General features: G+C 41.3%; 1 protein-coding gene and 1 long non-coding RNA gene across 4 annotated transcripts; both read left to right on the forward strand.

Annotated features, from left to right (window-relative positions):
- The first annotated feature begins 9,351 nt into the window (after positions 1–9,351).
- Positions 9,352–24,668, forward strand: LOC133918839 (apoptosis inhibitor 5-like protein API5). Of its 3 annotated transcripts, XM_062362915.1 has the most exons (16): positions 9,353–9,553; positions 9,667–9,831; positions 11,409–11,505; positions 11,577–11,642; positions 12,624–12,703; positions 12,799–12,873; positions 12,981–13,130; positions 14,042–14,107; positions 14,194–14,259; positions 14,834–14,944; positions 15,106–15,192; positions 15,283–15,389; positions 22,817–22,931; positions 23,097–23,162; positions 24,131–24,225; positions 24,308–24,668. In XM_062362915.1, the coding sequence occupies exons 1-16, from the start codon at positions 9,461–9,463 to the stop codon at positions 24,480–24,482; spliced, it is 1,614 nt and encodes a 537-aa protein (XP_062218899.1). In that variant the 5' UTR covers positions 9,353–9,460; the 3' UTR covers positions 24,483–24,668. The 3 variants fall into 3 exon arrangements, with proteins under 3 accessions (XP_062218901.1, XP_062218899.1, XP_062218900.1); XM_062362917.1 differs by lacking the exon at positions 24,131–24,225 and having other exon boundaries at positions 9,352–9,553; XM_062362916.1 differs by lacking the exon at positions 12,981–13,130.
- Positions 16,283–22,808, forward strand: LOC133918840 (uncharacterized). Its single transcript, XR_009909847.1, has 3 exons — positions 16,283–19,310; positions 19,413–19,445; positions 19,530–22,808. It is a non-coding gene; the product is annotated as an uncharacterized LOC133918840 (long non-coding RNA).

A 24,668-nucleotide genomic window follows, 5' to 3' on the forward strand; every position in this document is an offset into this window, starting at 1 on the left:
AGACTGTCGTGACTTTCAAGCTGCAACTCAAAACAATCAGAATCAACAGTATAACGTCAAGCACAAAGAAGCTCAGTACAGGCTTCAACCTCAAACACCTGTTCAATGCTCAGATTATCAAACATCTCATTCTACTCTGTGTGTCACTCCTCAAGCCAAGAACAGCTTAGTTACTCCCTCTACAGGGAAAGGATGTTTCCATTATGGAGAGGAAGGACATTATGTGAATATGTGTCCTAAGAAGTATCCAGGGCTGGCAAATATCAACACTGTGAAGCCTACTCAGTCTCAACCCCAAGCACGGAAGTTTTGATGCCCCTCGTTCCACTTAAGAATTTTCGATGTTTCTCCGTCCTATCTCTAATTTGTCGATACCACAAGTACTGGAAAAGTGTAAATTCCTTCTTTTTAAGGGGGGTAGACTTTCTAGCCAATCTCTTGGTTCTGGAACCCAAAGATAGATATTGGACTTCAAGACCAAGGTTTCAACAACACTGAGAAGCATTGGGAATAAGGCAAGTGTACTACTTGATCATCTTGAACCTATATTTTTAAATGTTTTGTTTTATAAATCTACATGCAATGTCTGTCAATTTGATGGGTAGTCACCTATGTTAGGGTTTTACCTAGATATTCCCTTATCATTCCTTGAAGCCCTATGTGGTTTATGGTTAGATGTCTTGTGGGCAGAGTTGCTTAGCCATGCTGTCAGAATGATGGGAAGTGTCATATACATGATTAATGGAGTTATGCAATGGTAATGATGAATTTGGTATAGTAATATGGAACCCTAAGACTTGGACAAAGAATGGGTTTGGTGATGATGATTCAGGTTGTGGTCTTGTGGATACGTTCCAGGTAGAGATGTTAGGTTGGTTATTTCCCAGTTGGATGTTGGATAGTTGGAAAGTTATTACCCAAGTGTCACATATAAGGACCGGTTCTTGGAGCGACAACCCAAGAATTATCGTACCAACCACGAGACCGATATGGGTAAGGCTTAGCATATTGATTAGACACCTGGCTAGCATTTGTTGGAGTACCAGGACCTAATCAATGGACAATACTTCGTAGTGATCTCCTGGCGGCACACCACTGTCGTGTGTTAAGTGTCTTGCAAACACGGCAACACGAAAATCATGACTCGTGGGGAAAGCTGGACAACCTCTGCAGAGTATAAAATCTGATATATCAGCCGTGCTCGCGGTCATAAGAGACTTGGATCCTCACATGATTAGTTGGTTTTGGTTATAGTTATGGTTATGATTATGGTGTACAAGGTGGGTAGTCTTGGGTGTGGGATAAATGTTGGATTAATTGGGTTAAATTCACTTAATAATTGTTCAATGTTTTTAAAGTTCAATTGTTTTCTTTACTCGTATTTATGCAAATAAACCCTTGTGTTAGCCTGTTATTGTTATAAGCCTACATATCATTATTCTCCTGTATACTTGTTGAGCGCGTTATGTGCTCACACTTGCTATTTTTCATATGCCATGCAACATGTGTGCTGCTGCTCAGTGAGTGAAGATGTTGAAGACTATAAAGACAAGGTTGTGGCGTTATAGGCGCGTGTCTCCCGCTCGGTTGCCTGTGGTGTTGTTGGGTAGCAGTGCTTCTGTTCCGCTGCAGATATCTTCATAGAAGATAATTTATGTCAATTGCTGTAAGAGTTTAACGCTTATTCTATAAAAAGTATTATTTTTTTTACTTCACATGTGACATTGTTATGTGTGTTGAACATCTTGGGCACACATAAGCCACATCTGGTTTTGGTCGTTAAAATCGGGTGTGACAGTAGATGACAGTCAGACCGGGATGGGTGGAGGTTGAACGAAGAAAACGGTATGAAATAGCCATAGAGGTCAGACCGGCCATAGTGTCGATCTGACTCTTACTATAGAGTCTAAACCTTATTCTAATCAACCAAGTCACATCTCGGTGACCAGACCGGCCCAGGTGGTCATCCCATTCCTTAAATTTGTACTTCGATTTGCATGCCCATCTTGGTTTTCGGTGGATTTCTTATTTCAACATGATTAGTCTTGATTTGATCGATTCAAATCCTCACCAGGCTCAAGTTAATGTTCTAAACAATTTCATTAGTTAATCCTTTGTAATTTTTGCTTAATCACAAAATTAGGTTTAATCGATTCTCACCAACATATGTCACAGTCTGATTTTGGGGTTTATTACTTTTGATATAGATATATGATTCATGTAATTATTGGGTTAGTTGCACAACTTTGTCTAATTTCTTTTATTAAAATTTTAGGCTGATCGGAGCTACATATTGAGTTCCACATCATTTTTTTTCTAACGTATCTGTAGTTTGTCTTGAGTGAAATATAGATGTTAAGTCAGATTTTTTTATTAGGTGAATTGTTAACCATTAAATTTTGATTTTAGCGTTCACAATCATTCACCCCTCTCTGATTGTCTTATTAGTGTATAATCGATCCTATAAGTGGTATTAGAGCATAAACATTTGTAATTGATCTTAACCGGCAATTAGAAACATGGCGTCAGATAAATATTCCACCAAACCTTGGTGTTTTTGATGGTGTTAATTTTTAATTCTAGAATGCAAAGATGAAAGCTTATATTCAAGCTCAGAGCTTTGCAATTTGGGAGAAAGTCTACAAGCTTTATGAGGTACCGCAGAAAAATTATGTGATGGTGGAAGAACATGTCAGTCATGGAAGCAAACAACAAGACAAAGAACTTGATTATTCAAGGATTGTGAAGGAGTGACTTTGACCGGGTTGTACATCTCAAGTCGGTGTATGAAGTATGGAAAGCACTTCGTGACTACCATGAGGGTTCATCCACCATAAAAGTTGTATGTCAAGATCAAGAAAGCGTACATGCAATTTGAGATGAAGTTTGGTGAATCTCTTGATGACTTTTTGCTCACTTTAATAACGTTAATAGCAATTTACATGCTGTTAATGTTATATAAAATGATGCTAAAAATGCACATTAATTATTTTGACCTTTACACATGTCAATTTGGGAGATAAAATGACATCAATTAGAGAATCTACTGTTATGAGTACACTTATGAATTAGATGTCTTAATCTCTCATCCTAATATGTCTCATAATGAATCTTTTCATCAAGCTTTTTATTGTTATATTTGTCTTCACTAACCGATGGACAGTTATAACTGATCATGGGAAACCTAGTTCGGCCCGAAAAAACTGGCCCATCGGGCTTGAGCTTGTCCATCGGTGGAGCATGGGCTCAAATATTCAGCTGAGAGCAAACTTCGAGACAGACTTGGGCCTTTTGATTTAGCCTTCGAGTAGCCCAACTAGGCCCGATGGTAGCACAAAACAAATGGAAAAAAACTCGTAGGAGTACAGCCTAGCTAATTTACCACCAGCAGTAGCCCATTTACCATCCTAAAATAAATCCCCTATCCACTTCCACTATAACCCTAACTTATCATAGTCTCAACTTGACATGTGGTTGTAGCCATGTGGCAGTGGGCAATAACTATTCAATCTGACCGCGCGTGACAACATCTGTCACTCGGTGACACCCGACGTTGTCCTCCTCCAGCCCTAGCCACGGGTGACCTGACGCATACCTCTGCCTCGGAGTCGGTATTTAGCACAAGTCGTAAAGTCATAACGCACAACTAAAGTTCACTCAGTTCCAAAACTATTGAAGCTTTGATGTGTCTCTAGGTATGTGAGAGGATGGATGAAGGTAAATACATTATGAAGTTCTTATTGTTTAGTTGTTTGCTACTTTGCCTAGTAAATATTTCTGTTCTGTTTTGTATCATCTGCTACTAGCAGAAAAGAAGATGCTGAAAGTACTACTATAGCTGGTGATGAAGAGGCATATGATTCTGAATGTAAGCAGCAACTATATTATGCCAAATTTATTTTCCTTTAACCTTTCGTGCATCACTTACTGTTGTCAATTTTAACATATTGCAGGAATGGAAGGCTCAACTAGAATAGAAGACGTTGCCTCGTGTTGTGTTCATGCCTTCCTCACTTGCTGATTGTTCTGCTACATAGAGAGTTAGGGTTACCTAAATTAAATCATGTTGGTTTCAGGCTTTTAGTTACCATCTTTCTTTCCAAATGCTAGATCTGTATCATGTCTTGTGTGAGCCTGTGACTTCGTGAGACTTTCTATGAATGTGAGACTGACTTCGTGAGTTCGTGACAATTGTTATGCATAAATACATCTATCAGTCATTTTTTGATTTTTGAATTGCAGCGTGCTTCACTGGTTTATGCTATTTTTTGCAGAATTGTAAGTCTAGCAGTTATATTGTGCTTTGTAAATTAAATCATGTGCGTAAGCTCTATAGAACAAGGTATGACTTGATGATTTGCTTCATGTGTTGGGCTTGGGTTTTTTATGTCAGGCGAGCACGGGCTTGGAATTTGTGTTTTGTGTCAAGGCTCAGCGGGCTCGGGCTTGAAGACAATTGAGAGGTATTTCAAAGCCTGACCTAAAGCCCGGCCCGGGGTTTGATGAGGTCTGAATTCGGCACATCTGGAGCCTGGAGGGCTGGAGGGGTAACACAGAACGTCTCGATCATACTTGCGTCTCGAAGATGCCAGATCCTCCTACTTCCGTAGGATCACGACCAGGGTTCAAAAATACGACGGTAACCGCCCAAAAATCGCGGTTACCGACCTTCCCGTTGTGGCTCGGTTTCAAAAATCGTTCGGTTACCGAATTTGAATTCAAAAAATTCAAACCGATTTTGAAAAAAATAAAAAAAAATCCAAAAAAAATCTGATAAAAAACTAGAGGTAATTTCAAAAGTATCTATGAAAACCAAACTTGAAACAAATATCGTTTGGACATCCAAATTGATGGGCAAACTTCGGACATATTTGTAATGGGCTCGTTTATGTTCTGGGCCGAATGAACAGTGGACTATGGCCCATTTACAGCCCATGGCGAATGGATAAGGTGGCGTCGGATTGGAGCGTCCTGGCAGCGCTACACTTTCCCCACCGCAAATCCAGAAGCTCCACGAGCGGCACCGGCGGCTTCCCGATCCAATCCGCCGAAGGACGGCGCAAATCCGGTGGTCAAGCAACGGTTATCGACGGTGTATACTCGGTTACCGACCGAATTAATTTGGTAACCGACCTGCGGCCCAGCTCGTCCGCGGATTTTGGCGCATGCTCGGTAACCGCTTCAACCCCGTCGGTAACCGCTTCATTTTGCGCGATTTAGGCAGTGTAACGGTCGGTAACCGCTGTAGTTAGCGTGATTTTAGCATTTTAACGGTCGGTATCGTGTTATTTTGACGATGCATTGCGTTATTAGTTCGGTTGTGAACTGTGTAGTAGTTTTTTTTTGTGTAAAATGCATTGTTCGGTGATGAGTTCGGGTGATTCATTGAGTTATAGACCTTATTACATTGAATTGTCCATGTACATGTGAATGATGGTAATATTTGTGCTACATAATCGGTTATTTAGGTGTATATGATGCTAATATTCGGTCAAATAAGTTTATTAGTTGGGTAACGATTTGAACACATGTGGGCATATGTATTAGTAGGCTAACCTTCGAGATTTCTTCTTCTACAGAGAAATTGCAAACTAATCGATGACAGATAAAGATATGGTGTGGCAGCATGGGGACAATTTGGCCCCGGATTTTAGGTGTAATTATTGCAATAAGGCGAAGAGAGGCGGTGGTGCCACAAGGTTAAAAGAACATTTGGCAGGGCGCGGATCAAATGTTGTACACTGTGATAGGGTGCCTCCAGATGTACGCAATTATTTCAGATGTGAGCTGGATAGGACAAAAGATAAGAGAAAGGGAAAGGCAGACGAGAGGGTTCGGAGGCAAGAATCAGCTAGAGTTCAAGTAGATTTGACAAGCGACAATGAGGACACGGAAAAGGAACAGGTGTAGCGTGCCATAGGTCAATCGAGGGATGAGGAAGAGTTTAAGAGGAGGGCAGGCGAGTCCTACGAGCATGGAGGTGGTAGTGGTACTGACAGAGGGGGCTCTGTGTTAAAGAGGATGCTTAGGAGAGCATCGTCAACAAGGGAGCCACCACCAAGTGTCCGGGATTACAATGTTATTTTAGCAAAATCCCCTATGCAACCGAGGATTAACACCGAGTCATGGAGTGCCAAGGGAAAGAAAGCGAAGGAAGCTATTGGTGTGGCATGGTCCAAATTTTTTCACACTTCAGGCATTCCTGGCAGAAGGGCGGACAATGCATTCTTTATCGCTGCAGTTAAAGAAACACAAAAATGAGGTGAGTGATTTAGTTTGCAATGAATTTATTATTGTCATACTTCTTTCTTTTTGAGGTCTGATCATTTGTTCTGTAACAGGCGAGGGTGTATCATCTCCAACAGGGCGGGATATAGATGGTAAGTATCTGGACGAGAACAAAAATACTTTAAAGAAAATATTTGACAAGTGGAAGCTAGAATGGCCAGAATATGGTGTTACTATAATGTGCGATTCGTGGACGGGACCGATGCACATAAGTATTATTAATTTCCTCTTATATTGCAATGGTCGTATGTTTTTTCACAAGTCTATTAATGCAACCGGCTATAGTCAAGATGCAAAATATTTGAATAAGGTATATTATTTTTCTCAGTTGCTAACATAGTATTTAAATTGTTGCATATTTATTTGGTTCATTCTTTTATGCAGGAGATAAGAGCAGTGGTAACTGATTTGGGTCCATAAAATATTATACAGATTGTGACTGATAACGGGTCCAACTACAAGAAGGCATGTCAGGTTCTGAGAAGGGAATATCCTGCTATCGCGTGACAGCCTTGTGTGGCACACACGATAAATTTAATGTTAAAATCGGTTGGTGATTTTAGAGAACACGACATTGTCATCCAAAGTGCAAGGGCTATATCATGATGGCTGTACAATCATTCGAAACTACATGAAATGATGAAGGCAGCAATTGGTGGAGAGTTGGTGAGGTGGAATGCCACAAGATTTGGAACTAACTACCTATTTCTTGATAGCTTTCTACGACGAAAGGATAAGTTCATGCAATGGATGGCATCTAATGAGCTCCAGCAGTCTCGATACATTAGTTCTGATTTTGGGAGATATGCACATAGTTGCCTATCCAGCTTACCATGGTGGGACAATCTAAAAATGGTTGTCGATTCCGTCCAGCCATTGTATGCATTCCTCCGTTTTGCGGATCAGGACAAAGTGCCAATATTGAGTGAGGTGCTCCTAAGATACACCATTGTGAAGCATGAGTATGAATCATTGTATCAGAATGATAGGGATTCTTTGGATAAGTACATGGCAATTGTCGATCGTAGAATGAATGATCTAGCCAATGGGACATACATGAATGCCGGTAATACACTCCTACCACTTTTCAAATGCTTGTGTTTCTAATGCTTTTAGTACTAATGTTTCGATCATCAACTTGCAGCGGCCGCTTTGAACCCCCGCACGCATTACGCGTATGGCACAGGTCCAACCTTGTTCGAAGATCTCCGTGAGGCATTTGAGAGGCTGACTGATGTTACTACTGCCGCGGAAGTACTTATTGAGGCTGAAACGCATCGGACAAAGTCTCTCTCATTCTCAGGTCCTCTAGCTGCACGGATGGCTTGTGACGGCAGGACTCATCCGGGTACGAAATTTTTTACATATATATCTGATCCGTCATTTTACCTACTTTTCTGAGTCTCATATCACTATACCTACTTGCAGCGCAGTGGTGGTCTATGTTTGGTTCGTCTACACCTACACTATCAATGCTTGCTAGACATCTAGTGTCATAGTGCACATCATCTAGTGGGTGTGAGAGGAACTGGAGTACATTTGCTTTCATCCACACCAAAGTTCGCAACTGATTAAGCTACAAGAAGCTCCATAAGTTGGTGTATGTCAACTACAACCTGAGAATACAGAACAACTTGGATGCAGGTATCAGGTCAACTCTTGATGATGATCCATTTCAGTGGCTTATGGAGCTCACATTGAATGAGGGTAGCAATCCGCTCCGAGACTGGATGGAGACTGGGAGATCAAATGCAGCCCCTGAGCTTGACGAGGAGGACACAGATAGCGACGTACCCCTGCCTACTCACCTGGTGACAGACACAGTGAACACACCTGACTTGCAACAATGGGCTGCTACAACGGTTGGTGACACCACGAGAAAGAGGAAGAAGCAAATGACGCAAAGAAAGAAGAGCTAGAGGACTAAGGGCAAGGGCAAAAGACAAGTGCAAAGCGATGAGAGCACGAATAGTGACCCAAAGAGCCCAACTTACCAAGAATCTAATGACAACAGCTCAAAGACTGACAGCGGTGATGATGATGGTCAGGGCGGTGATGCTCATCCAGGCCAAACATCTGTCGTTCCTCCTGTGCAATTCACTGGTGAGAGTCAGTTTTCGCATGCCACGCAAGATCAGGATCACGGTGCTCCATCCTCATCAATGCATATAACACATGATGGCCACGATGGACCACAAGATAGGGCGAGCTATTCCAGCAGCTATGGCATGGAGAGTAGTTCTGGATCGTATCCGTACCACTATCTTGCCCCTGATACTCATTTAGAGCCTCCTATTCAGTGGGTCTATGAGTGACAAGACCCTGAGTTTTATGCCACTTTGCAAGGACAATGGTCAACCACTTCTGCATAGACAGGACAAACATGGGCTGAGTTTAAAGCAGAGTTACTATCGATACGACGGCTAATGCTAATGTCCACCGATGAGTACAATATGGCCGAATGTAATCGAACCCCAAGCTGGTGGTTCTAAAGGTGATGCAAATTTACTTTCGAAGGTCATGATAATTCTATATATATATTTATTAATTTCAGGCGCTGCATATGTAATATACGCATATTTTCGAAACAATAATTATATGTTCGTGCTTGAATTGCTATTACTATCTGTTTGTTGCCTTTGAAACATAAAAAATTAGCAAAGATCATACCAAAATTTTATATGATATTAGAAAACATATCATGGTTATATACTATTTTTCCTCATGATTTAGTGGGCAATTATTTATTTATTATGATTTTTCAACTTAATTATTGATAATGCATCCACACACGTCGGTAATCGCTAAAAATCGATCGGTTATCGCATCAATTAGGTCGGTTTTTGACCCGTCGGTTACCGCCCAAACCGCTCGATTTATCGAGCAAACCGCTCGGTAACCGGTCCAAACCGACCGGTTACCGAGAGGGCAAAAACATATTTTTTTTGTAAAAATTCAAAATTTACCGAATGAATTTTCTCCAGTTTTTTTTTTAATTTTTGCGGTTACCGCGAGATTTCGGTTACCGTCGGAGGTCACGTAAACCTTGATCACGGCTCACAGCCTCTGTTGCTCCTCCTTCCTCGTTTGGGTCGGTCAAGCCAGCAACCCATTCGCTTCCTTCCCGTTGTTCCCTTCCCCAACCCGATCCCTAATCCCCCGCTCTCCTCCCATGGCCGCCGCCGACGCCGACGCCGACGCCGCCGAGGTGGAGCGCCTCTACGAGCTCGGCGAGCGCCTGACCTCCGCCAAGGACAAGTCCGAGGTACCTCACTCCGCCCCGCCCCCATTTTCTTAGGGTTTCGTCGCTTCGAGGCCTCGGCCTAGGGTTTTGAAAGACGTGGGGGGTTTTTCGCCTTGGGGATTTTGAAATTGCAGCACGCGGCGGACTACGAGGCGATCATCGCAGCGGTGAAGGGGCATAGCGTCAAGGCGAAGCAGCTGGCGGCGCAGCTCATCCCCAGGTTCTTCCGGAGCTTCCCGGCCCTCGCCACGCGCGCCATGGAGGCCATGTTCGACCTCGTCGACATGGAGGAGCTCGCGGTCCGTGCTCTCGTCTCTCTAGATTACGCTGCCTGTATACGAACCTGGCTAGTTCGGCTAGTTAATGTGTGGAACCATTAGTTGAGAGTGAACCCACTCGAAGGCTAGCAGTTTGTGTGTTGAGTTAGTCTTCTGTTCTGAGTGAACTAGCAGGAAAACTAGAGATTTATTTGTGTTAAAAGAGCTGGCTCGGGAATTCAGCTGTTTAGGCAACTTCATTTGACCATTGAATTTTGACGAACTCTGAAATTTTCTGCATCCTTTTCTTACCTGTTTTACAGCAGGTGTTTTTCTTTTCTGCCATAACTCTATGCCTATGAGATACACATTTGTGTACATGCACATACAGAACCATCTGTCATTCGTTTGTTTATACCAAAAAATGTCATTGCATGGATAGATTGAAGGATTCAGTGCAGTGGGAAGGCACACTTAAGGGGCAAGACCCTAGATCGCCTTAGGCGCAAGGTGCAAAAAAAGCGCCCGCCCAAGAAGCACTAGGCGCAAGTATACTAACACACTAATTTTACCCCTAGTATGTAGCATACATATAAGATATAACCATAGTTATTAACATTGTTGCTGCCAATTCTCAATTCCATGTTAAATGCTTGTATGATCCAATGACATTTACAGAATTACATTGGTAAGCTAAACATCACATGTATTAGTCTAAGTTAAAAAAAAAAGAAAACGGAAGGAAACACACAGAGGTTAGAGGTGAGAAAGGCAATTAGATCATCAATGTACACCTGCCATTGTATGCATCACATGTCTATGGCACACCTCCTCCCTTACTCCCTTCACTCATTTCTTCCTCCTGAGCATCACATGTCTGTATGGCACTACAACAGCAAAAAAAAGCAGCAGAGCAGAGCAAAAGTGAGTGCCTTTGAGCCTGCGCGCCTTGCGTTAAGCCCAAAAATGCGCGCCTCGCGAAGGGTGCTGCAGCTGGCATGCATTAAGGCGCTATAGCTGCGCTGTGCCTTGCCTTAGTGCCTAGGCATGCGCTTTTTGCGCCTTTGACTGCACCGGAAGATTTGATTCTCAACCAGCAAAGCTGAATGTCCTATAATTGCATTTTTGTTACCTAAATCAGATGACATGTTGTAATACATAACGCATAGGTTTTTGTCTTTCCAAAACCTACAATTTGGGTCCAAGCTATGCGTGAAACGGAAAGAAAGGTTTTTTTTTGAGTTATTAGGGAATACTGGAAAAGGGGCAGTGCATTATAGTGGTAGATGTCACATGAAACAATGAATGATTGATGTTCATATAGTATTGCAATCTGTCATGATTCTGTTTGCACTACATCTGTTATTTGTTTCATGTTTGTCCCTGATTACCTTTGATGTTACTCCAAGAGTTTAAATAGTTTTGGAAGAATGTGTTTGATATTTCTCAGATAACTGTACAATAGTGGCTATGCTTTTCTTTGATTTCTTTAGTGTTTTTGCATTTGTTAAATGACTGCCATTAGTATGCCTCTTTTTAGTACTATGAATCGATTCTATGCACCAGAATGTTTCATCTGATTAACATGTTTAATTGCTTGTCATTGGATGTGCCTACAGATCAGAATACAAGCTATTCGTGGGTTTCCACTTCTTGGCAAAGATGCAGAATTTGTGTCAAAAATTGCAGATATTCTAGGACAACTCCTTGCAAGCGGTATGATCTTCCTATATTTACTCGGCTGCAATGGTAAATGTGTATGTGCATCTGAATTTTGTGTATTTCAGAGGAAAATGTGGAGCGTGATGCTGCTCATAAAGCACTCATGTCCCTTATACGACAAGATGTTAAAAGTAAGCTTCCAATACTCATTATTGGTTGTTGATAATTTTAGAATTACTTGAGGCTATGTGCTCTCTGCTTGAATTATTAGCTGATGTTGTAAATTTATGTACATTTTCTTTTGTGATGTAGAGCATTGAGGTAATCTTGTGTTTATGCTAAAATTGTGTAGATGTTTCTGAATAACAAAACTATATGATCTCTTTGTTGATTATCTACCATTAAGAAATCTCTTGTTCGAGATTCATCACAACTGGCAATTTATTAGGTACTCTGTCATGCAATTTAAAAAACAAAGGAAATCAACAAATGGTGTTTCTTTTTATTAAATTAATAGTTCTCTTCACAATTTTCAATCTGTCGTATATTTCTTTTGCATATCCTTGATTCATTCTATGGCATTCTTTCAAGGCATATACACAGGACAGAATTGCATCATTACCATTTTCTGCATTTTAAATTTCATATGTTTTCTTGTTCTGTAACTACTGTTTGAATCTATGGAGCTTGGACCATTTATGCGTGCGCATTATGTTTAATGGTGTGCTTCCCATGCCCTATCCTTCTAAATCATTTATTCACATGTTATTCCGATGCAATGTAGTGGTATCTTTTCATATAAATGTCATATCAGGCATTATCAACATCATTGAATTGTACATATCAGGCATTGTCAATATCATTGAATTGTACATATCAGGCATTATCAATACCATTGAATTGTAATATCCATCTTTGGCTTTCCTTTTGATTTAGCATATATGCCAAGCCATCACACATATATCTCCAAAATTTGCAATTGAACTGCAAATGCATTTGGAGTTTCATGGACATTTTCTTCATTTGTTTGGGAAAATAATTGAGATGCATGCTATACAAATCATTGAGATCCATGCTGTACTTGACGCATTCTCTGAATTATGCATTTCATATGTGCACTTTGTTAGGTATGGATTGGTTTCTTTTGTTAATTAGTACCCTCTATTGTCCAGATTCCTTGCAGCCTTTATTTAAGCATGTGGAGTTGGGAATGGAGATTCGTGAGAAGGTTATTTGTTTTCTTAGAGACAAGGTAAATAGTTATATACTTATATGTATGGATTACATGTTTTGTAGGCAATCAATTGTACTGTGTTGGAGCAAGAATTAATGTCTTCATTTTTCCAGGTCTTTCCTCTTAAATCAGAGCTACTGAAACCTCAAGCAGAAATGGAGAGATATGTAACTGATTTGATAAAGAAAGTATGTTCAGTTGCTTTCAATTTTTGTCCATCTAATGGGTTTACATCTTTTAAGTTTCCGTTTATATTTTCATGTGATACATTTTAACACTGATCGCCATTAATCAGAGTGTACAAGATGTAACTAGGTTGGAATTTAAATTATTCATGGATTTCCTGCGAAGTTTGAACATATTTGGGGATTCCGCTCCTCGAGAGTCCTTTCAAGAACTAATTGAAATTATTCAAGCACAGGCTGACCTTGATGCGCAATTCAATGTAAGCATGTTATTTGACCAATCTTGGAACTAAATTTACTGTATGTCGTTACTTAAATAGAGGCTAATTCTTTAGAAGTCACACTGGATCAAGGTAGTTGGATAATATGATACTTATCCCTATGTTGCAGCAGACTTGCAATGATTCAAATTTTTTTTAAAAAAAACAGGAGTGCTGTTTAACTCTGTTCCTTTACCACATTCTGTACCCCTTCTCTCGATATGCGTATGTTCGAAATGCCCCACAATTATTGAGTTTCAATGCTTTGTACTAATCTTGAACTTCTATAAAAGCATATCGGAAATGTGTGAAAATTGGGTGTGCTTTGGCTTGGCGTGTTCTTTGAACATGCAAAGGTGGCTTGCCTTTGCTCAGACCTAGCCTTTTGTTCATGTGTTTAAGATCCTTCTATAGTGGAACATAGCTTCTTAATGTTGAAGTTCGACCTTGTGAACCTTTGAGCTAGGCTACTGGAATTGGATCAGTGGAATCATTGTTCTGGACAAATGTGCAACCTAAGAAATTAATTGGTTACATATATCGAAGAAACCATGCAGAATTATAGAAACTATTCTAATACCTCATCAAGATTATAAAAAACTCTAATCATGGCACTGAAGGTGTTGAGCGCACGATAATCAACAAAAGAAAATATGACAACTTGCATGCCATCTAGGAAACGATTTAGCAGAAAGTAGGAGTGGGAAACTGTGCCTGAGGAGAGGATGGAGGGCACAAAAGTGGAGGTGTTGGCGAGGGGTCTGGGGAGAATAGGGAGAAAACATGTACTATAAAGTGGTTAATGGTAACCAGATTGCCTCTAAGACAGTTATCGAATTAAGCTTTGGTTTTTGTTTTTTATTTGAGATGAATTTTGTGCTTTTTCTCAGCATTCTCATCCATTGGTCCAGGTTTCCGACATTGACCACATCGAGAGGTGGATTTCATGCATGTATATGGCTCTTCCGATCTTCATGGTATTACTAAATTTAGTAAGAATATTTGTAAATTGTTTAAGTTGATGGTGAATATCGTTTCATCTCTTGGATTGCATGATCTGTAGAGAGGTGCATCGAGCAGCAAGTTCCTCAACTATTTTGTTAAGCAAATTGTTCCAGTTTTTGACAAGGTAAATTTCTTCAGTTGTATGTTGCCCTCTTTAATTCATAGGAAGAACTACGAAATGCATTTCCTTGACATGGCACGATGACAGTTCAACATCTTTAGCATTGCATTTTTTTTGTTGATTTAGTTTTTTCTTAGTGAACAAAATGCTTTAGTGCATTCCTTGCATGTTTGGTGTGGCTACAGAATCATTATGAAGTCTTTATTTACTGTTTGACTCTTTTAAACTTTATTTATTACTTTGTTGCCTAATTCCACATTCATCCAGTGAATGGTTTCCTGGATGTAGCTATATCAGTGGAGTAGTTTGTTTATGAAGTAAAAAAACATTGTTGCTTTTCTTTATATGCTAATTTGACACAAAATTGCTTACCCTATGTAACAATAGCTAACATGGGATAACGTAACAAAAGAAGAATTTGCAGTATATAGTAGTTATTAAGGTACATGATGTTTCTTTGTCAAAGCTTGCCATTCTCCAAATCTAACTCCCTATCTATGACCTGCATAAACTGGAAGTGCTTTTCATTGCAAAACATTTGAGCATTAAGTTTTTCTTTTGCCTTTGCACATTTTAGATTCCTGAAGAAAAGAAACTGGATTTGCTCAAGACTATTGCTGCAAGTTCGTCGTATGCTGCAGCACAAGATTCACGTCAGCTGCTTCCATCTGTTGTTCAGTTGCTCAAGGTTAGTACATTTCTTCATTCTGATATGTTTCTGAGCCCTATTTTTCTAGGTTTATTTTGTGTATTGAAAGATGTGGATATAATGATTTCCTTTGATACAGACAATTTAGTGTTATCATTTTTGCAGACTTTTGAGCATTGTGTTCACTGTTTGTGTTGCAGAAGTATATGCCTGGGAAGAAGGTGGAAGATATCAACCATAATTATGTTGAGTGCTTGCTGTACACTTTTCACCATTTGGCTCACAAGGTTGTATAACTGAATATTTGTTATCTATTATGGATCATGTTATTTCTTCACGCATGCCCTTTGCCTGTGCTGACCAAATGTGTAATACAGACTCCAAACACAACGAACAGCCTCTGTGGTTACAAGATTGTTACTGGGCAGCCGTCAGATAGACTGGGAGAGGATTTCTCAGAGCATTACAAAGATTTTACAGAGAGGTAGCTTAAAGTTTTTCACCTTACACATGCTTCCTTCTATTGCAGGATTTAATTAATGTGTATTGGTTTATTCGATTTAGTGTGCATTCCTTTAAAAACCTATCTAAGTGAGCAAATCTAGTTCTTAGTTCCAATCACATGCTCCATTTCAAGCTTTCTTTTCATGTAACCCCACCTCTCATTTTTCTTGTATTTTTGTGTCAACTTAACTCAATCCTTTGGAGCTTCATCTCTTACTGACAGTAGTTCATAGGTGTCTGCTATTATTATTAAAGCTCTAAGCACAGACATTTAAGCCCTCTTATAGAAATGCATCGAGCTTGCAGATCTCATAGGAGATCCTAAAATACACGAGGACACACGTGATCATGTACACAGAGTGACATTAGTGGTAACAACAGAATATCACCTGCTTATGTCCACAGAAATACTAGTGCTTGGGGTTCTGGATCTGGGTTTAGATCCAACAAGTGATGCCTACTGTTAGGTAGTCAGGTCGAGGGAGCCAACCATCTATGGGTATGATCCTAAGGGTGGTCTTGATCACATCCCTTTGCGCATGAATGGAAGAAAGAAGATGAGTGGATACTGTGAAGCACTGGTTGGTATGTGTTAGAGATATATATTGTGATATATTGTGCTTGTGTAATATCCCCATGCTCTAAGGGGCTCTTTGCATATTGCTCACTTGTACATGTATATATACTAACCTATGACCTCCATGGAATACAAGTTGTTATTCCTAACATGGTTATTAGAGCTAGGTTTTCTTATGGAGACACAACAACACTCTTCTTCTACAAGCTCAAATCTCTTCTGCTACCTTTTCTAGGTCCAAGGAGGTGAGCGGGTCACACTTTTTCTGGAGGCTAGGGGTATAAAGGTAATTAAAAGATACTCTCTCTCTTTCTTTGAACTTAGGCTTGATTTGCTCTCGGATATGGAATTCCTCTCGAACTCAGACTGGCAGGGCATGATATGGTGAGTGCGTGGGATGTCCGAGAGCAACAAGAAACGTATGGAATTGGATTATGTTTTGCCTGTGGGGTTGAATCCGAGTTGGAGGTCGAATCTGAGCGTAGCTGGTTAGACACCCTTGGCTATAGCACACAATGCCCTAATTGCAACCGACGTAATTGAAATAGACGAATTATTGGCGGTGCAAAACAACAACACTTTCAAAGATAGGGCAAACCGAGAGAAATCCAAAGCAAGGACTAGACGCTAAACACTAGAACATGATGACTAGACCAGCAACAAAGACACTGACAATGGACTCAAATTCAACATCGCAAAACCGAAAACAAAAATTGCAACATGCATAGTGGTGAAGAACACAATCTTTTCGTGGGCCAATTTCTTAGACTCTAGGTGATGGAACATAGCTATACAAATGGGAAAAACGAGATTACCTAACAAGTAACCAAAGCTCTGATGCCACTTGATGGAAGTATGGACCTATCTTCCAAAAGGTGTCAAGATACATCGATCTGTGAAGCTTTGATGTTAATGATCTAAAGGCTCCAATCAGAACAAATCGAAACCCTCACAATCGCTACACCACTACTCTGTGGTTATCAACCGCACTAAACGCTGTTGATCTCACCAAGAAAGCTTATCCCTGCATGCGAATCGAGAACACAAGCTAGAGAATGAAAGATGCAATATGAAATTCTATTGTGAATATAGATGAAGTTCATAAAGTTGGGTTGCTCAAACCGAATAAGCGGCAAAACTGCAAAGTGGCAAAATAATCTAAGAAAAATCCCAGTCTAAACAATAGCAGCTACTGAATATATGAGGTAGAGGACGTGAGGATATGGTCCTAGTGTGGACGTGGAGATAGGCGCACACAACTTGGGCTTGGATCCCAACATGCTTACAAGGCCCGATACAATCCAAAACGGTGACACAACATATTATTTCGTTGATTCTAATTGTTTTCCAAGGAATCTTGGGGTGGGATCAAATCCGTTTGAAAGGTCTCGTCGTAAGCTTTTCAGCAAGTACAAGAACTCATCCATTGGACTCTGTATGAGAGAAATATGTCTGTTTTTAGTGAAGTGGTGTCCGAAGACTCCGAACCGAACTTAGAGTCCGAATTTAGAGCAACTTGGAGTTCGTTTTGGCTTCGCCTTCGAGGGGTGACATCCAAGTGAAGTTGTGCTTCTCTCATATTCCTAAGTAATAAAACATCACAAGAATTGAGTAGCATCCTATTCTTTACCAAGGTAGTATGAACAATGAGGAACGAATTCACCTTGTAGTTTAATTGTCGTGCATATGCTCCTATTCATCATTGTCTCTCCGTCGGCTCTCTTTACTCGCCGGTTTGCTTCCCTCTCGACCACCCCGTCAGCCGCTCTCTCTACTCGCCGGTCGGCTCACCCACTCTCTCGCTCAATTCAACTGCCTTACCTCCTGCCACTTGCCGTTGCTGCTCGGTTTGACTGCTCCATTTCGCCATGGCTATCGTTCCCGGAGTCAGGCTCGCACCAGATCTCGTTGGGTGCGTCGTCTGCTACTGGCGTCCTCCCTTGTCACACGTCTGACCCTCTGCCTGGCCTGATCCGCCTCCACCCTAGTTGAATCCACTACGCCGCTCTCCCATCCGCCTCCGGCGCTGCCAGCCAACCTCCAGCGTTGTTCGCCCGTCTCTCCTGTGGAAGTTGCTGGCTTTGATTCGACACCTCGGGTTCGTGTTTGAGTTAGGATATGACCAAGCAGATTCCATAAAAAAATTGCAGCTACTGCCGCTCTTCTTTGCGCTCTTGCCGTTGCTTGCCGCTACTCCTTTGCACTCTTGCCGTTGCTACTTCTTTAGGATGTCGTTGGGCACCATTTCCGTTCCTAGGTGCTTAGTGATTTTTCTATGGTGTCTAGTATCAAGATTTTGCGCATCATATGCGCATTCACATGTGTGGGCTTCGTCTTTGGGGTGTTACCTCTGGCGACATTCCTTGTTCGCCTTCACCTGTTCTTCTGACGGAACCTGTGAAGCCTTCCGCCAACAAAGTAGACAAAACATTTACTGAGGCCGTCACCGCTGCCTATGATAAGGCTCTCAGCCTAACCAGGATGCCTTGGAACTGTTTCGAGATAAGTTGTCTGATTATGCTCAGTGGATGGATGGTGATGCTTGTGCAGTGTCCATTCTTGTTGCTAGTGTCGAGCCCCGGTTCTCCTAAGATTGTTGAGTTCTCTGTTGTTTTTCAAATGTGGACTCATCTTTGTCAAAACTATGAGCTTTTTGGGATGCTCTCTACCTGTCTGGTGTTCGCCAAAAGCAGTCTTATCAGCAGGTTGATGCCACTGTTGATGTGTTCTACGTTCAGATGTCAGCAGTATGGTATTAGCTGGATTGTCTTTGCGTTAGCCGCTCCTGTAAGTGTTGTTTGGATTTGCATGCTAAAAAGGATTTTCATCGTCTCTACGAGTTCCTGACTCGTCTTCGTCCTAGGTTTGAGCAGCGTCGTTCTTAGCTACTCGCATGTCACCCTCGTGTCACTTGTGGAGGCCGTTACGAAGATGCGTTCGAAGGAGACTCATATTCGTGGTTCTAGACTGCTGCTACTTCCTTCAATGCTTGCTGCTTGTCCACCTGCTGCACCTATGTCTTCGCCTACACCGCCGTCTGCTCCTTGTGCCACTCCTTCGCCTTCTACGGCCTCATGCGGTAGTGGTCGCCCTCGCTACACCTACTGTAGCAAAGAGGCCATGTTGAGGCAAACTGCTACCAGAAGAAACATCTTCGACGACCCTCTGGTGCTTCGACCCCGACTACATCGACTACCTCTTCGACTGATACTTACCAAGAGATTGTGACACTGCTTCGACGTCTGGTTGCTAGCTCTGCCTCCTCACCGATAGGTTCTGCTACTCCCTCTTCTGGCACTGAGAGACCACCTTCTGCATAGTCAGGTATCTCATATTGGATTCTTGACTTAGGGGCATCTTTTCATATGACTTACGATTCTTCTAGTCTTTCTTCGTTTCATCCTCTTATTTCTCCTCTTCATGTAGTTACAGTGGATGGAATTTCTCTTTCGATTGCTGGTAGGACACTCGTTGCACTTCTTTTAGTGTTCATTTTTTGCTCATGTTCCCGAACTCACCATGCAACTCATGTTTGTTGGTCAGTTAACTGATCGTCGCACGAGGGCTCTGGTTGGTACTAGTCCTTGGCGTTGTGATTCTCAACGTCTGTGGGAGCTTGATTGGCGTCATCTTCCTTCTGCTACCGTTAGTCTTTCTGCTTCCTTAACTACTAGCTCATTCTAGCAGTGGCATCATTGTCTTTGCCATGTCTGTGGGTCATGTCTATATTCATTAGTTCATCGAGGTCTTTTATGGTCTGTCTCAGGAAATGTCTTTAGATTGTCGGGGTGGTAAGCTTGGTGAACAAATTTAGCTTCCTTATCCTCATAGTGAGCGTCTCAACATCCTTTTGATCTTGTTTACTCTAATGTTTTGGGTCCTGCTCCCGTCGTTTTGAAATTGGGTTACAACTAGGATTTACTGTCTTCTCGTAGCGAGGTATTATCTAATATATAAGCGCTTTAAGGCAATGATTCACACTCAATGTGACTCCCATTCACGTTTTTCGAGCTCATTTTGCTAGTGAATTTCTTTCTAGGCACCTTCGTACTTTTCTTGCTGAATAGGGTATGTTGTCTCAATTATCCTGCCTAGTGCTCATACTCAGAATAACGTTGCTGAACACAAGCATCATCTTCTTGAGATAGCTCGCACGCTTATGATTGTTTCTGCTGTTCCACTCATTTTTGGGCTAAGACAGTCTCCACTACCACTTGGTAATATCCATCCCTCTTCTGCTCTCAAGGATGCGTGTCTTCCTGGTTGCTCTTGTCTTCGCCGTTTTTGTTGTGTTTATTATGTTCTTCTTGCCTCTTATGAGCATACCAAACTGACTGCCCAATCTGTCAATGTCTTCCTAAGCTACAATATTGAGGATAAGGGTTGTTGGTATTGGGATCCTGTTGCTCGTCAAATACGTATTTCTTGGGATGTTACTTTTGATAAGTCTCGGCCCTTCTATCCTTGTACCTCCCCTTCCACTTCATCTTGGTTAAACCATTGTCTTTTCTCACTTTTCCTTTCTCACCCATCACCATTTCGTCTTCTTTTCCCCAACAACCTATGGCGTCTCTTTCTGTTGCGCCTTCTTCGGTGCCTACCTTGCCCTTGACTCCCATCCCACCAAATCATCCTCCTTCTGGCATCGTTGCGCCTTTTCCTTTCTACTATACTCGTTGTTCTCATATTGTCTCACATCCTATTATGCCACCTTTTGATGAGTTGTCTCCTTCTGGTGATTCAACTTCTGTCTTCTCTCGCTACTCTCTTCATGATCGTCAATCGATTTGGCCTCTTTATTGATTTGGTTTTGCTGGTGTTGTTTATACTGAGTTGTCTTCTTACCGTGATGCTCTTGTTCATCAATAATGTAGCAAGCCATGGTAGAGGAGTTGGCTGCTCTTGAGTGTACTTGCACATAGGATCTTGTTTTACTTCCCCCACATTTTCGTCCTATCACATGTAAGTAGGTTTATAAGGTTAAGACCTGTTCTTATGGTTCTCTTGAGCGCCACAACGCTCTTGTTGCCTATGGGTTTCAGCAGGAGCATGATCGTGACTATGACAAGACTTTTGCACTTATAGCCCATATGACCATAGTTCGCACTCTTCTGGTTGTGGCCTATGTGCATCAGTGGTCTATCTCAACTTGATGTCAAGAATGACTTTCTTAATGGTGAGCTGCATAAGGAGGTGTACATGCACCCACCACCAGGGTATTCTATACCCGAGGGCATAGTTTGTTGTCTCTGTTGCTCTCTTTATAGCCTTAAGCAAGTCCCTCATGCCTGGTTTGAGTGTTTCTCTTTCGTGATTATTGTTGCAGGTCTTTCTTCTATGCTCATGATCCTACTCTCTTTGTCCACTCTTCATCTCATGATCGAACTCTTCTTCTCTTGTATGTTGATGATATGATCATTACAGGAGATTATTCTGATTATATTACCTCTGTGAAGGCTCGTCTCAATGAGCTGTTTCTTATGTTCGATCTGGGTCCTCTTCATTATTTTCTTGGGATTGAAATTTTTCTACACTTGAGGCTTTCTTTCTGTCCCAAGAGAAGTATATTCAGTATCTTCGTGATCGTGCTTTTCTCATTGATGAGCGCACTGTTGACACTCATATGGAGCTTAATCTTCATCTTCAGTTCACTGATGGTGAGCCTCTTGCGGATCCCGCATGCTAGTATCATCTTGTTGGGAGTCTTGTTTACCTTGGTGTCACATATCCTGACATTTCTCATATAGTGCACATTCTCAGCCAGCTCGTCTCTGCTCCCACTCAGCTCTAATATAGTCATCTTCTTCGAGTTTTGCGTTATCTTCGTGGGACTATCTCTCATCGTCTTCTCTTTTCATATTCCAGCTCTTTACAACTTTGTGCATATTCTGATGCTACTTGGGCAAGTGATCCATCTAATCGTTAGTCTCTTTCTGCCTACTATGTTTTCCTTGTTGATTCTTTCATTGCTTGGAAGACTAAAAAGCAGATCGTAGATTCTCGTTCCAGTGGAGGTTGAGTTGTGAGCAATGGCTTTGTTGACGGCGGAGCTCAAATGGTTACGGTGGTTACTTGAGGATTTTGGTGTTTCATTTTCTGCACCTACTCTTTTATCTACCAGTACATATACTATCAGTATTGCTCGAGATCCAGTGAAGCATGAGCTTACCAAGCATATTGGTGTTGATGCTTCTTACATATGGACACATGTACAGGATGGGGTATTGATATTCTGTATGTTTCTTCAAAGCTTCAGTTGGCTAATTTCTTCACGAAGGCACAGAGTACAGCTCAGCACAGATTCTATCTCTCCAAAGTCAGTGTGGTTGGTCCTCCATGAGTGGGGCGGGGGGTGCTAGATACATATTGTGATATATTGTGCCAATGTAATATCTTCATGCTATAAGGATCTCTGCATGTTACTCGTAATACTCGCCCAATAGAATACAAGTTGTTATTCCTAACAGTATGAAGCACAAGTTGATTGCTCGATGAACGCTATCTTTTTCATTTAACTTCGGAACACATAAGATTGAAATTTTTAGGATCATATAATAGATGTGAGACCACTTTCATTGTTATCATCATCTTGCTCAAATTTGTTCCTCTGCTAGAGCATTGGATGGATCATATAAAAATACTTTTTTTTACACTAGATTTGCATGTGCTAGTATGAAACCATCCAATTTTTTGAAAAGTACAGAGTGAATTTCATGCAACTTTCCATAGAACATTTTTCAACTTGAAAACTGTTTATGGTTGCATGGAAGAATTTTTTTCCTCTCCCAATTTTGTCATGTTTGTGAGTTCTTATTGCTAGAAGTGTGCAGGCTAACTGGAACAGAAGAGACAGTTCGAGCAGCCTCAAAGAGACTAACTCAGGGAATGGCAAATTTCAATAAGGCAATATCTTCAGCAAAAACTGAAGAGGAGCAGACTAAAATTGTGAGTTTTTGCCATGTAGAATCAACAATATCATGGGTGGATAATCTTTCTTCCAGAACCATCTGCTACCATAAGCTACAAAATTTGTCCTAGACTTTTTTGGCGAACATACTGGTCTTATGCTAGTATTCCTTCCAATTGATTATGATTGAATGCTTCTTGCAGAAAGTGGATCAGCAGAAATCAACAATGACAATGCGGGCGTATAACAACATATTGGCAATGTTGCAGGTGCTTTCTTTGTTTTACTCTAGGGTTAAATTCTTGTTTGAGTGTCTTAATCCTGTTTGGTATTTCTGGACTAGTTGTGGGTCAGCAGTTAGCTGGGAGCTTGTTTCTATGATTAGATACTTAAGTTGTTGACTTGTCACTGTGACGGCATACTACAATTGCAGATTGAATCGCAGTGGATCAAAATTAAATCAGTAGGAAATAATGACCATGTTAAATGACAATATGGCTAAAACCTGTAGTGTAGGCAATCAAAGTAGCATTTTGATTTAGGGGAAAATATGATTTGTGATTATGATTGTGAGCCCAGATCCCACCTTTTACTGAGATAGCCGCTGTTTTTAAATGTAGCCGGCCTACGCGGTTTGGCGCCACCCACAACCTAGCGCATGTAAGCAGCCTAGCCCACCCAAGTGATGACTAGGCGCTAGGCGCCTGCACTTTTTTGTAACACTGGAGATAGTCGGTGGCAAATACAAATGATAGCACTGAATTGTGCAACAAAAAAACAATGCCCTTTAGTTTACTGCTCAGAAAAAGAAAATTTCATTCGTAGGATAAAATAGGCCCAGAATAAAATCAACAGGAAATAGTAGTAGATAAACTCTTGCATGGTATACAGTATTAAACACGCTTATATCTATGGATGAAAGAAACCATAACAACCAAATGACAATCCCATGGAATTTACTTATCTTCGTGTATTTGTTTTCTCTATATCCCTTGGACATAAAGTAGTATCTCCCTTTGGCCAAGCCTAAATGCTAGCTATTATACCTAATTTGTAGCTGTGCGTTTGAAGTCATAAAATCTAGTTATTAAAAGTTAATTACGCTAACCTTGTAGAGTTAATGCCTAAAGCCCGAACTACATTCCTCTGGTGTACATGACTTATAGTTTGATATGATGTCTGTGTATCCGTCTCATGCACTGAAGGTTTACCCTGTCTAATTGTGAGTTATGATCAGCCATTGCATGGGAAATCTCCTTCATTTATCGGTGATAAGAAAAATACTCTCTCATGGATGGAACAGCCAAAGAAGCCAGCAGCTACGGCAGCAGGGTTAGATGCCAATTCTCCAATATTTATTTTTTTACTAAATATTCTTCATTTCCTTTTGCCTCATGTCTTGTTTGCGGATCAGAGGGAAGCGGTCCCAACCTGCTATGAATGGGAATGGCCCTTCAAAGAAGGGGCGACTAGAGGGAGGACAGAATCAGCTTGTGAACAGAGCTTTTGAAGGATTGTCTCGTGGTGGTAGAGGCAGTGGAAGAGGGCGGGGCAGGGGAGGCCGAGGAAGAGGATGGGGCTACCGCTAAGATCAGCTAGAAAGTTATCCAACCTGACGGAGAAGGGATCAGTTTTCTGCTTCCATTTGAGGGCTTTATTTGTTGTGTACTTAACTGGATTGGGCTCTTTTGTATGCAACAAGGTGGAATTGATGATCCTTCAAGGTGCGCCCGATAGCTGAATGCATACACAAAGCAGGCGGGGGTTGAAAGCCA

This window comes from Phragmites australis, chromosome 5 (assembly GCF_958298935.1).
Source record: "Phragmites australis chromosome 5, lpPhrAust1.1, whole genome shotgun sequence".
NCBI lineage: Eukaryota > Viridiplantae > Streptophyta > Magnoliopsida > Poales > Poaceae > Phragmites > Phragmites australis.

What these genes read in the sequence shown, in the direction of transcription:
- LOC133918839 (XM_062362915.1), top strand. Translation starts at nt 9,461, where the DNA reads ATGGCCGCCGCCGACGCCGACGCCGACGCCGCCGAGGTGGAGCGCCTC. An exon ending in TGGCTCTTCCGATCTTCATG is followed by an intron (nt 14,108 to 14,193) that starts GTATTACTAAAT and finishes CATGATCTGTAG; the next exon opens with AGAGGTGCATCGAGCAGCAA. An exon ending in AAGAGGAGCAGACTAAAATT is followed by an intron (nt 22,932 to 23,096) that starts GTGAGTTTTTGC and finishes TGCTTCTTGCAG; the next exon opens with AAAGTGGATCAGCAGAAATC.